The following is a 14,386-nucleotide window of genomic DNA, read 5'->3' as shown; positions in this document are numbered from 1 at the left end:
GTCCGGATGGATTAGGATGGGTCCTTTCATCGATCATACTTTGATATATATGTACATATTTGTTATAGGTTCATGAATCAACCCGTGGCCAAGTCTTATTTCCCGACGAAGGAAAAATCTGTGAAAGTGAGTTATAGTCCCATTTTTACTATCTAATATTTTTGGGATGAGAATACATGCAATTTTGAAAATGATTTACAAAATAGACACAAGTAATTGAAACTACATTCTATGTTGAATTGTTATACCGGATATCGCCCTTGTTGAATTTGGTAGCCTAAGAATTGGTGTTTATTATAATTGCCACCAATTGACGCGAATCCTAAAGATAGATATATGGGCTTTGACACGCCCCAGTCAGAGAATTTGAACTGCTTTAGTACTTCGATGTTTATATATGGGGATATTTTAGATGCATTTTGTTAATGTCGGTTACCAGGTGTTCAACCATATGAATGATTTTTATGCAGATTGCATGTTATTGAAAGGTGAAATCTTGTGGTCTATTATTACAATTTGATATATAGGTTAAACCTATAACTCACCAACATTTTTATTGACGTTTAAAGCATGTTTATTCTCAGGTAATTATTAAGAGTTTCCGCTGTTGCATGCTAAAATATGGACAAAATTTGGTGTCAGCATGCTTGTATAATATCGTTTTAAAACTGCATTCGAGATCTTACTTTATTGTAACATATTAATATTGTAAACCAATATGTATTGGTCGTGTGTAAGTGTGATACTTTTAGATTATCAATTCTTGATAATCTAGGTGGTGTCCTTTAAACCTTGTCGATAAAATAAAGGTTATGGTTTGATTTTTTTTTTTAAAAAAAAACGAATGCAGTCTTTGAAAAACGTCTCATATAGAGGTCAAAAACCTCGCAAAGAAATCAATTAATATGAAACGTTTATAATCAATATGAACGGGATATTTCACCACGCCCATTTATCGTTATCCTGAAGCCACTCGAAGACCTTGTTCTCGGGATTCCAATATGCAAACTGCGAAATCTCATCGCAGTGCGCGTTTCGCCTTAAATAATCAAACATTTCGTCAACTCGAAGCCCACTGACCGACACATTTGCATAATCGACCCGCCCACCGACGTAGCGGTCCATGTCATCGGAAAACAAACCGCCGCCGTGAATCTCGAACGTAACAATGTTTTCGAAAGCCATTTATGAGTATAAAAAATTGAGAGTGGAATGAGTTTGAAAAATAAAACTTGAGAGTTCAATGGGTTTGAAAGTGTAAAAATTTGAGAGTGTAATGGTGTATATATATATGAAATGGGTAGGAAAAAAATAACTAAAAAAAACTGATCATTAGCCGTTGGAAAAAAGAAAAGAAAAAAAAAACGTGGGCCCCACAAAGAGCCGTTAGAAGGGTGAGGAGGGTGGCTGGCGGTTGATGTGGCGATTCTGTGGTGGTGGGGGTGAGCCAGGTGGCGTTGGGTGGCGGTGTCTCTCACTCACCACTGCATGTGGCCTTATACAATGTGCTTTTAAGTTGCCAATTATGTCCAAAAAAAAAAAAAAAAACTGTTTCATACCATATAAAAAATAATAATAAGAATAAATAATAAATAAAATTAAAATACACATAAAAAAATCAAACTAAAGCTTACGCTCGATTCTACATTTAAGGCTGTTTGTAATGCAGCTGCAGATTGACGCGTGAGACGAGCTGGACTTGGCTTGACAGAAAGTGACGAAATTAACCGTGTGTCAATAGGAAGCGTTAATCGCAAATGTAACAAATATTGAAAGAAGGGTCACGGACAAAGCAAACAATCATAATTATAATACTACATATTTTTATTATTAATTTATTTTTTTCACTCAATTTTCAATCCGATTTTACTATATCACTATACAAATATTTGACATTTTAAGTTAATGAAAGTCAAATACATTCACAGTCAAAAACTCACTTTTGAATCAACTAAACCTTCTCTAAAATTTCCTACTATCATTAAAGGGGAGTGATTCGTACACCACTATAAATTATCCATACACCACTAAACATGCTTTAGGGAATTGTACAGTACAACATTGTATTGCACAATTAGTGGTGTATGGATAATTTTAGTGGTGTACAAATTATCACCCATCATTAAAATCTCTTTTCCACCATACAATTCACACACGATAATGAACTGTCGCTTGAATTTGATAAATTTGACTTTTTGGTAAAAGACAGACTAATTGTAAAAGTTAACATTCTGTTTAAATTTAAATAATTATAATTGTAAAAGTTAACATTCTGTTTAAATTTAAATAATTATAAAAGTAAAGTACACCATTCGTTTCATATTAATAGTCCATTATTTTATTTTAAGATATCTCAAATTAATGGGGATGATTCTCACACACATTTTTTTGATCCTCACACACCAATTGAGTATTATTAGAAGAGTAAAAGGTTAAAATAGGTGTGTGAGGATTAAAAAAGTGTGTGTGAGAATCATCCCCCCAAATTAATAGTCCACTTTTATAAATAGAAAAGAATAAAGAGCTTAAGTTGCATTATGCCCTTAATGTATGTGGATATGATTAAAGGAGAAAGAAAAGGTAAGGGTAAAACTGGAAAGTAAACAGAAAGTACAGTACTTTTATGACATTTTTTTAAACTGTATATTTTTTTATCTGTGGACTATTAACATAGGACGAAGGGATATTTAGTAGGAACTAGAAAAAATTTGACCGCGCGTTGCTGCGGTTGTATTCGGCGCGCGGTCGAATTTGAATATACCTTGTTTGATACCTAATATATCTAATAGGTTGGGTTGTTTGTTGGACGTGTATGTATATGTATGTAATTTAGCCCGAAATATTTAATTTTTTTTACGATATCCGTTTCGCGTATAGTTAGTCACGTTGTGTTCGTAAAATTAATTCGAGTTGAAAGGTGGTCTCGGAAAAATTTAACTCGCACTAAGCGTGAATATAGGGCCCGTTATGTAGTGTTTTTTTAACGATGTCCGTTTCGCATATAGTTAGCCCCGTTGGGTTCGTGAGATTTTTTCGAGTTGAACGGTGGCCTTGGAAAAATTTAACTCGCACCGAATAAGAAGATGGGTCCCGTTATAAATATGGGTGGGTTAATTTTTTTTAATTTTAATTAAATTATATATTTACATTTTTTGCCCCTGTAAAAGTGTAAAGTTGAGGGGGCGATGTGTAAATTGTGTGAAAGTTGGGGGGCTCTTTGTATTGTGAGCGCAAACTCAAGGCGACAGCGCGTTATAACTGAAACGACCAAAACCCCCGTGACATTTAGTATGTATGGGTAATGGGTAATGGGTAATTATGTATTTATGTACGGAGTATATTAAGTTACTCTTTAGAGTTATTTTTCATTTAATTTAATTAGTGTATTAGTGTATTACTGTATAGCGATAGCTCTTCACAAAAACTAGAAAAAGAGTAGTTACCTATCTATACACACCTCAAAAGCAACAAATATGACCAAATTTCACTTTACTAGTAACTTACTACTATTTTTATTTAAATTTTTTTCTCTCAATCCATAAAATATGGATGCTAACGGGTCGGGAGTAGATAATACTTTCTTCGAATTCGATTAAGAAATTCCATTTTGTATTCGAGTTTTCATTTACCTACTAACTTTCGAGTTAAGGAATTTCACTATAGATATCAGGGATCCCCGTTGTTCTTAAAATTTTGAATACTAAATATTGAAATGGTTCTTGTAAAAAAAGAAATTTGAGAGAATTGAATATAACGAGTTAGGATCGGAGAAAATTAGAGCACGTTTTTTGACTTTTGAGTAATAGGTGATAAAAATCTAAATATTTTTATTACTATAACTTAATGGTTATGGATTCAGATCATTTTTAGATATATGAGTTGAATATGCTGGTTTGAATCTAAAATAGTCCCTCGGACCAAGGTTGAAAAAGACGTGAAATATGGTCGAGACGGTCAGGACCATAAGACGTCGAGACGGGGGTCGATACGGACGTTGACTAACGTTGACTTTTATGTATAAATATATATACACACACACACACATTTTAAAACAAAAAAAACTTTCGTTGACAAGTTTTTACCTCTAATCACTATTATCGTTAATATAATACAAAAAAGTAACACTAAACTACGCAAATTTTGATCAATTGACTGACTTTTGACCGATTTTATTCGAATTTTTGACTTTGACCGGCGTTGACCCGACCTTTCCTGCATTTGACCCGACTTTTCACTGTTGACCGACTTTTTAGAAGACGGGACGGGGTCGAGATGGATTACTCACCTAAACGCAGCCACGGACGTCGCAACGGACGACGCAGCAGACACAACGAATGTTGTTTATAACACTGCCCTCGACCCTAACCCACAAAAGATTAAAACCATCGTTATACTCGGCTATAAACCCAAACTTGAACTCGGCTTAGAAATGCCGAATTTTAGATTTGACTATATGAGTATTCTTGCCATATATATACCTAGCACTATTTTTGCCATACCTAGCATAAGAATAAGAAAATATCTTGATCACCCCAAAATTAGTAACTTCCATTACCAAATTATATGAAAATTCCCATAGCTGGATGTTAAAAAGAATTCTTGAATCCAAAGCTTCACACAGTCACCAACTAGTATAGGCAAAGCCTTGTCTTTTAAGCAAAACCCACCCACAAAACCTCCATACTTCAATTATTTCATCTTTAATTCCACAACTACACATTAACACATCAAGATAACGTACTCACTCTGATATATGGGTTCGTTTCAGACGCTAATGGCTACTCGAATGGCAGCAATGCTCGAGACATCGTGTGGCTATCTCTTACAAGAACTACAGGCAAGTTTTTGTTACAGTTTCATCACTTAAGTTTGAATATAATACGTGTCCGTAAAACAGTTTTACGTAAAGTGATTATACTTATTCCAATTTTTTCGACTAAGTGATCATACGAGTTTAAAGATAATTTGCATCTCTTTGTATCATGAACTGTTTACTTCTACAAGAAACAATCACACCTTTTAGTTGTATGTATGTATACAACGAAAAGTGTAAAATATTATGAATTAAATGCTAAGCAAATCATTTAAGTTTATACATTGAAATGGTCTTAATAACATGGCTCGTGATTTGTTCTAAATTACTAGTCGCGTATATAAATTTTCTTTTGTTATATATCATTCTTGATATTTGCAAATGTTACGCAGATCGTCCATCGATATATATAATAACCATTGTTATTTGTCTTCTTTTTTTTTTTAAAAAAAATTTGTTATTCGTTGATGTTAAATGAACATAAATAACTGGTAAGCAAAAAGACAAAAATAACCTTTAACAACAATAAAAAAAAATGGTGTGAATAGTAAAAATATAGTCTTTAATAATATAATTATAATGTATTATCTTTTCAAACTTTTATTTTGTAATAGTATATTTAATTGCATAAATTAATTTATTAATAGTAACTTTTAAAATTTAATTTGGTAGTTTTATTTAATCTTGTAAAATTATTTAAACATAAAATAATCAACTTAATCTTAAACTACATAAATTCAATAAAATTACATAGTTTTATTCTTAGATTAATGTACCTTAGATTTTGGTTGTTTATGGTTGTATGAAATATTTGGCAACAAGTTTTTTTTTAGAGTTTTTAGGATTTTATAGTTTCTAACTTTTTTATGAAAAAGAAAAGGTCCTATTAGGTAAAAAACTATTGTTTGGTTACAAGAGCTTAAGTTTTTTGAGGAAAATAAAAAATTAAAAACTAAAAACTAATTGAACTATCGTTTAAGAAAAAACTATTAATTTTCTTGTCATTGTACTTTTTATTTTAACAGTTCGATTACCCTATCAAACACCTAATTACATATAAAAAGATAGCAGCTACCTGCTACAAGCTATCAGCTATAAGCTATCAACAATTAGTTAAAAGTTAATTTTGTCAAACATACATTGATAAATAGGAAACATACACGTAGTGTTGGTGTACTATGTTTGTTTGGGTTGGTTGTGGTATTGATCTTTGTTAGATTTCATCTTTATAATAAAATGTTTTCTATTTATTAATCTATTTTTTTTGTTTTGTTTTGTTTTTAGCCTAAAAAAATTCGTGGGATGTGTCACTTCCACTTTTATTTTATAAATTCTTCATTATTTCATGTCATGTTTCAAATATATCCTTCAAAAAATTATAATAAGAAATTGAGTAAAACATCATTTAAGGGTATTTAGATAATTTGAGTTGATCTATCAGATCACTCTCAACAATAAGGCTACTCCCTATCGTAACTAAACTATTTATCCTCTTAACCTTCCACATCAGTACCACATCAACACTCAAATCGTATAACTAACTCATAAAATCTTATAACTACACACTGCCTGTAATGGTTAAAACATCTTCCTCTTAATTGTCATGTCATTAATTATACACATAATCACAATTTTTTAAAACAACACTTTTATTATAAACACAAATACGGTTAAATATATTTAAAAAATAAAAAAATAAAAAATAAAATACAGTTAAATATATATGAATGCTTGTACAATACGAATTAATACTTGTACAATGTAAATAAAAAATGGTTATACGATATGCAATAATGCTTGTACATATGTTGAATGGAGTATTTGGTTAGAAAATAGTACTAGTAGACCCCACTAATGTCTATAATGAATTGAGAGGCACTCGTTAAATTCATGGTGAAAGCCCTATAACTAATGCCTATAATGAATTGGTGCCTATGGCATTATGCGGGTAATGAACGGGTGACAACAGGTGGTAATGGGTGGCGACGGATAATGCTCCCATAGGGAGTGGTCTAATGTCATTACTCAATAGGACAGACCGTCACATCAACACATGTTCTCTTTAGGACATGAACATTATTATCAATGATATATTTTCTCATGAGGACATGACCCCGTCAAATTAATTAAATAAATGAGTTTAAGTGCTAAGGTTAAAAGTACACATTAAATAAACAATGTCATATGTCCTCAATTATGTGTGGCCTCAAAAATTGTGTTGAGAATATCACTTCGCATATTTTTATTCTAACAATCACTACAACCTAAGACTATTTCTAATGATATATGTGATATTACATATAGTTTATGCACTTTTTGACAAAAAATGCAAACTTACTCTGACTAGACAATGTTAGTTTCTGACATTGTTTAACCGTTGTGTCAGTTTTTTGTGTCAAATATTGAATAAGGTGATGTAGTAAAATATGAACGAAAATTTGGTGAAAAAATACATTTATTATGAAAAAAATATCTTTATTAAATCATAATATTTCTAGTGATGTGTGTGATATCACAGACAGTTTATGCACTTTTTGGCCAAAAAGTGCAATCTGCCTGTGACCAAGGTTGTAAAAATCGGAACTCGGAGAGTTCTCGGCGGGACCATTTCTTGGAGTTCTAGGCGGTTGACTTTCGTTGACTTTTGGGATAATTTTTATGATACTCGAGATTTGACTGAGGTTTGACCGATTTTTGGCGGAGAAACTTAAATTATCGGTCGTTGACCCATTTTTTAACCGATTCCAAAATGAGAACTCTGCAGCAACTCCAAAATGATTTCTCGGCGAGGACTCGGTCGATTTTTCTGATTTTTTCAACCTTGCATATGACTAGGCAATGTCAGTTTCTGGCATTGTTTAACCATTGTGTCAGTTTTTTGTCAAATATTGAGTAGGGTAATGTGGTAAAATATGATTGGAAATTTGGTGGGAAAAAATAAATTAATTATGAAATATATATCTTTATTAAATCTAGAAAAATCAGTGATTGGTTGAAGGAGAAAGTGACATTGTTTTGCGTCAGAAGTCCAACTGACGCCTCACATCAGTTCTGACGCTCTGTTATGCTCCATCAGTTTTTGTCAGTTTTGCCATGTAGGATAACGGAAGGAAAGTGACGCTAGGTTATATATATGGTCTAATATCGTATTATTAATAGCGAGTTCGTAGAGATTCCTTGAATCACAATTTGTCCTTTTAATGAAAATATTGTAGTTTACGACACTTACAAATACTAGCATATATGAATACTTAAGTTGAATATTTTAGTTTTTAGAAAACTTCACAAAATAAAGTAAAAATAATTTAAGTTAATTTATATATAAGATTATTAAAATAAATAGTTTTATACAATTAAAAAAGAATTACAGAGTACTAGATTAGATAACTTAATATGTGAAAGAAAAATATTAATGGTTCCTTAACGTCAACAACTAATTGTCATCACATCATCCTCACATCATCCTTGTGTTATTGATCCACTGGCCACTGGTGATGACCCGCACCTCTGTGTTAGAGATTGGGAATTCGATTTTTCGAGGTGCCAACATTCCATAAAAAAATTTAATTAAAAAAAATTGTCGTCATATCAAGAGACATCCGTGTGATATTTGCAACTACAATAATGATTCATATAATTAAACTTTAGGAATACGATCACTAATATGATACAAATATCCGTTTAATTTTTCCATAAAAGTGTAAACAAGTCAAAGTAAAACTCTAAACTTCTTGTTGAAGTGTGATTAACTACCTTAATACTAAATACTTTTAATTGTTTCATTTATACACATTATTTTGTATGTTTTGTGAAAGAATATGTAATTATTATACATATAGCAGATGATTTGGGATGAAGTTGGTGAAGATCAATTTGAAAGAGAAAAAGTTCTAGTTGATCTCGAACACGAGTGTCTTCAGGTTTATAGAAGGAAAGTCGACAATGCAAATATGTTACGCGCACATTTGCATCAGCAATTGGCCGATTCTGAAGCTCAATTTACACATCTGCTTTTGTCACTTGATGAACGTTCACTTCCTGCAAGGGTAAACCCCTTCAAACTTCACTAGTAACATATCTTCAAATCACAGTTTGATAAACGTTGACTTTATGATGTATTCATTTTTTATTGTAAATGCAAAATACAGAAGTACAAAATTTGTTTAGTTCAAATTTGAAAATAAGACATTTTGTTATATGTAGCCAGAAAAAATGGCAGGAACGTTAAAAGAGCAACTTGGGGCGATTGCACCAGCGCTACAGAAAATGCAAATTAGAAAGTCGGATAGAATGAAGAAGTTTCGAAACATACAAATTGAAATTCAAAAGATTTCTGCAGAAATTGCGGGTCAATCTGAATATGACGAATCATTAACTGACGTTATAGTAGATGAAAATGATCTTTCATTAAAGAAACTCGAAGAATATCAAATGGAGCTTCAAAGGCTTCATGTTGACAAGGTACAATGATCCTAATACTAAATTGTGGATTTAGCCATTATAAGTTCGGGTCGACTAAATCTGGTACTTTTTTTATTGACGTCATTTGAAAAAATTACTCTAAGAATGTTCCACATACCAAATCTGGTACTCGAATCCACAACTTCATGGTTTACAGTTTTTTGAACAACGTATAAAAAATATATCAAGTTGTAAAGAATTAATTGATTTAATTGCTAATGTTATGTACTTTTTTGTTTCGCTGTTTTTTAAGAGTAAAAGGCTCGAAAGGGTGAAAAATTATATAAGCAAGATTCAAGATTTGTCGGCTAAATTAGGAATGGATTCATCGATGATCTTAACGAAGGTGCACCCAAGCTTGAATGAGTTATCGGGTCTATCGAAGAACATGAGTGACTCTATATTGGATAAACTCAATACCGCATTAGAATCCCTTGAAGCAGAAAAGGTTTCTCGGATCGAAAAGGTAAACTTTAACCTTATGTACACTTTGACTTTTAAGGTCAAACAGAATGATCTTGACCTCAATTTTGAAAAACATTTACAAGTTTCAAAAAAATGATTAAAAGTATATGTACGTTATTAACAAGTTAAACAATTCAAGAAACCTTTGGTGAAAATAGAGTAATTTTGAGCTTGAAAAATAATAAGTTTGACCTAAAAAGTCAAAATACACAATCCTGGTTCAGTGAAACTCTCCAATGTTTTTGCAGCTTCGTAAACTTGGGGATACTTTGAAGAACTTATGGGATATAATGAACACACCTTACGTTGATCGCGAAATATTTTCACACATTTCTTGTTTAACGACTTGGACGAATACCTCCACTCCAGGAAGCCTAGCCATGATGATAATCGAGCAGGTTTGTATGTTACATAATACGGAGTATTTAATAAATGGAATCAAATACTTTGAATTTAACTGCATTTTCGTATAAATGTTATAGGCTGAGGCCGAGGTCGAAAGATTAGATCAGCTGAAAGCAAGCAAAATGAAAGAACTTATCATAAAGAAGCAAACTGAGCTTGAAGAAATATGTCGCCGATCACACATGAAGGTCCCTTCTGTTTCAGAGATGGACCATGTCGTTAATTCCATTAATCGTGGTTAGATTTTTTCATTACATTCGTTTTTGTCATAAAATGTGTCACACTCAAATGTTGAAAGTGTGATTATTGTGTCATAGGAGAGATGGATTATGTGGATCTTTTAAAGAATATGGATGAGAAAATTGCTAGAGCTGAAGACGAAGCGTTGAGTAGAAAAATGATTATGGAGAAGGTCGAAAAATGGGCATTAGCACGAGATGAAGAGCGATGGCTAGAAGAATATAACATGGTTAGTTACTACGTATTACATTGTGTTAAGGCACCAATATCAATGTGTGCTCACTATTCGCCCTCACACTAGCCCTCGAGGGCACCAATATTAGCAAATGTGCTATGGGCCTCCTCACACATAGCCCTCAACATTTTGGACTCCGATTTGTTTTTTCATAGCATAATCCAGGACGGTTGGTAATGTTTTATTTGTTTGTACTTCTGGATGGAACACTTGTAAATTGGTTTATTAGATTAATTTGGTGGGTCCATATGATGGTGAGGAATGATGTTGGATATCAGTGTTCATATCTTGGGAGGAAATGTGGAAAAATGCTGATGTAGCGCTGGGAAGTATATCATGAGAGTGGTCTTATCGTCGTCATAAATTGTGTATTTACATTAATAATTTTTTTGGTCAGGACGAGAATAGGTATTCGATTAGTAGAGGTGCTCATAAGAATCTGAAACGGGCTGAACGTGCCCGAGTAATGGTCAACAAAATACAAGGTATTGCTGTTAGGCTAAACTTATTCATTTTCATTTTCATGATTTCATATCAGTTGTTTACATGTTATCTTATCACAAATATTGTTCTTATGAAATAGTTGGCTTTATATAGATCTAATGTTATATTTACATTGGTACTATTTTACCTGATATTATTTATTTAACACCTTTTCCATTTAGTACGATAATGATAGTTATAGTAATCAGTAACTAACATATATATACTGACAAAATGCAGATTTGGTGGAGTCGTTGATTGAAAAGACGAAAAGTTGGGAAGAAGAGCGCCAGAAGGTGTTTTTGTACGATGAGGTAAACTTTAGATATCAAATACGCGTTCATATAAACCTCTTTGGCATAGCTCAAGTGGCCACCAGGACTCCTAGTGAAGCTGCAGATCTCGGGTTCGATCCTTGTCAAAGTAAGATCAACTCGATTAGGAATTTACAGTGGAAGTTGTTTTACCCTACATCAAGGTGATGTTTGGGTTCCTAGTGTCCGAGGTTTACTTGCTATGAGGGAGCCAATGTGCTCGTTTTCCCCGTTACCAAAAAATACACATTCATATATGAGTTTCTTGTTAGTTAAAACATGTTTTAGCTGATCACTCGTTGAGTAGGTACCGTTACTGGCCTTGATGGAAGAGTACAACATGTCAAGACGCGAAAAAGAAGCAGAAAAGCTACAACGTCAAAAGGTTAGTACAACCTCTTATAAAAGTATTAACAGATACAAACAGCTAAAATTAAAATCAATATATCCTCATAAAGTCATAAAGATGATATATTTGAACATAAAGTCATCATTTTATATGATTTGAATTTTTTTTTTTTGGTTCCCCGGTCACTTTTTTCATAAAACTTTGTGTCTATGGTACCCAAGTAGCCATAGAAAAATGGGTTGAACGAAAACAGGTTTAGTAAACAAACTTTGATCTGTACTTGTAGGAAAAGAAGCTGTCACAGAGTAAAGTAGTGGTCCTGCACGAGAGCGTAATGTTGAGTAGACCAACCACGAGCTCACGTCGACTGGACCAAAGTATGGAAGGAGGGTTCAGAAGGGTTCCTACAGGCGTACAACTAGGCATAAACAGTGTTAAATCATCATCTCAAAGGGCACCCTTTGTGAATGATGTAAGGGGTTATCAAGGACCCAAAAGAGTTCCACGTAGTCGCCTTCATCGTGATCAAGGTTCAGCCGTTTCAACGTTTTCGAGTTATCTATCCCCTTGAGTTGGTTCACTCATTCTTGATAATGCACTAATATTCTTGGTTAAGCTGAAACTTAATTTCACTAATAAGCTATCATTATTATTATTTTATTATTATCTAATCTAATCTAATAATAGTATTTGAAGTGTTACATAATTGATTTTATACTCATAATGAGTAGAACATTTGTAAATTAGTGAAGTTTAAAATGATGTTTTTTGTGACATTCTTGTATATATTTTGTTTATAAGGAGACATGACTTGTTGTGGTTGCGAATTGGAATGTTATCTATCTATGTGTGTTATCAAATATTTCAAACATTACCGATAAATTTTTTCATGTTCTAGCTATCTGGCTATTCTAAAAAATGAGAAATCTTACTTAGATGTTCATAGTGTAACCGGATTACTCATAATCAACCCTTTTCCTGACAGCCTCAAGATATGTTTCTAATAAAATTTAAACCTGAGATATCTCGAGAAGATATCAGTACCCTAACCACGAGTACCCAACCCACTACATGAGATGGTTTACCTACATGTATTAGATTTAAAATAATCTATTTTGGTATGCTCACACACATGTTCAAATGCCAATCTTACATGCTCAAATGTCTAATTTGAGTTACATGAGATGGTTTACCTGCATGTATTAGATTTAAATTAATCTATTTTAATATGCTCACACACATGTTCAAATGTCTAATTTGAGTTCGTATGGCAAAGGTTGATAACCAACAACTCCGAACGGTCCTAATTGGCTGTCATATCCATAATTTGGAGGCTTATTTGATTCACTTAACGGTTGTGGCTATGAGAGGTAGGGTTCGAACCCCGAGCTCTACTTATGTGTGACAAAATGCCCACATACATATACCAACGAGCTTATAGCTCAGTGGTACCCGATGCCGTTGATCCCTGGGCCCACAGTGGGGGAAGCTTTGACCCGAAGAAAGGCGCAAGTTCGATTCTCAGTCTGGGCGCCCCGCATGGAATTATTTCTCCCTCCGGGGGGAAATTTGTGAAGTGTTTCGGGGGTCTAGCTAGCTGGGGTAAAAATCGCCTTGCCGTCACTGTGGTACGTGGGAGGAGGTACTTTGCCGGCACAGGTCTCTTTCGGGGTGGGATTGGTGGGTGCTACGGCACACAGGGTTAACGTGTCCCTGCCAACTTACACGTTTTAGACCCGAAAATGCCCACATACGTTACCAACTGAGCTACACACTATGGTGCATTGAACAGTTTTCTACTAAAATAGTTTGTAACTACTAATATCCTTTAGAAACGGCGACATTTCATGTGTAAAATGTTTTATTTTTTTTTTATTTTTTCCGTAAGTAGACAGTAGACATGTTGAGAGTTGAGATTCCGATACACCTGGCAAACAAGGCTCAAAGCTCCAAAGAGGGCCCATTAGGTTTAATTAAGACCCAAATGGGTTCAATCACATTACATAAAAAAAAATAAAGAAGAGTGTTCATTTTAAAACTCAATTAAAGCCCAACATCTTTTAAAAGCATCAATGTGTCCTAGGATTAACCCAATTGGGACCTACTAAAATTAAAATCTTACACACGCAGCAGTAGAAGAAATCCCTAATCAATTTGTTCCTTCTACATCGCAATCGCCGGCTGTAAACATCCCCAATTAATTAGACCTATCATCAAAGTTGACAAAGAACCAATCGAATATGAAAGTTATTCTATTGGTTCAAGAATATCAACAAGAACTCCCTATACATTACTTGAATTTGAATCACGAATAGAACACATTATCGATAATCGGTTCGAGAATATTAGCAAGAACCCCCTATACGATGCATATAATAATCAATAATTTTTAGACTGAAAGAATTATAAAAAGTGGCCATTGCATTAAACTGTTCGGCTATTAATCGAACTCAGATTTGGGCATGAAAGGTCTTATTTTAAATCTATAATAAATCTGTTAATCGAAGTGTCATTTCCCATATATCAATGTGATTAATGTTATTGATGATCGAGCCTAGATTCAACTACACTAGCTAAAATAAGGTCGAGTGCAATGCGGTTGATGTTTATAATGTTTTGAG

At 33.3% G+C, this 14,386-nt stretch overlaps 1 protein-coding gene across 1 annotated transcript; it reads left to right on the top strand.

The window, feature by feature from the left end:
* The first annotated feature begins 4,679 nt into the window (after positions 1-4,679).
* LOC139897619 (65-kDa microtubule-associated protein 8) lies at positions 4,680-12,408 on the top strand. The gene is made up of 11 exons (XM_071880310.1): positions 4,680-4,837; positions 8,656-8,859; positions 9,017-9,274; positions 9,528-9,740; positions 9,988-10,137; positions 10,222-10,381; positions 10,462-10,613; positions 11,017-11,104; positions 11,343-11,416; positions 11,724-11,801; positions 12,052-12,408. The coding sequence occupies exons 1-11, from the start codon at positions 4,754-4,756 to the stop codon at positions 12,334-12,336; spliced, it is 1,746 nt and encodes a 581-aa protein (XP_071736411.1). The 5' UTR covers positions 4,680-4,753; the 3' UTR covers positions 12,337-12,408.
* Positions 12,409-14,386: the final 1,978 nt, after the last annotated feature.

Source organism: Rutidosis leptorrhynchoides, chromosome 3 (assembly GCF_046630445.1).
Source record: "Rutidosis leptorrhynchoides isolate AG116_Rl617_1_P2 chromosome 3, CSIRO_AGI_Rlap_v1, whole genome shotgun sequence".
Taxonomy (NCBI): domain Eukaryota; kingdom Viridiplantae; phylum Streptophyta; class Magnoliopsida; order Asterales; family Asteraceae; genus Rutidosis; species Rutidosis leptorrhynchoides.
This window is presented reverse-complemented; position numbering and strand designations above follow the sequence as displayed.

What these genes read in the sequence shown, in the direction of transcription:
- LOC139897619 (XM_071880310.1), top strand. Translation starts at nt 4,754, where the DNA reads ATGGGTTCGTTTCAGACGCTAATGGCTACTCGAATGGCAGCAATGCTC. An exon ending in ATCTCTTACAAGAACTACAG is followed by an intron (nt 4,838 to 8,655) that starts GCAAGTTTTTGT and finishes TACATATAGCAG; the next exon opens with ATGATTTGGGATGAAGTTGG. An exon ending in AAAAGCTACAACGTCAAAAG is followed by an intron (nt 11,802 to 12,051) that starts GTTAGTACAACC and finishes CTGTACTTGTAG; the next exon opens with GAAAAGAAGCTGTCACAGAG.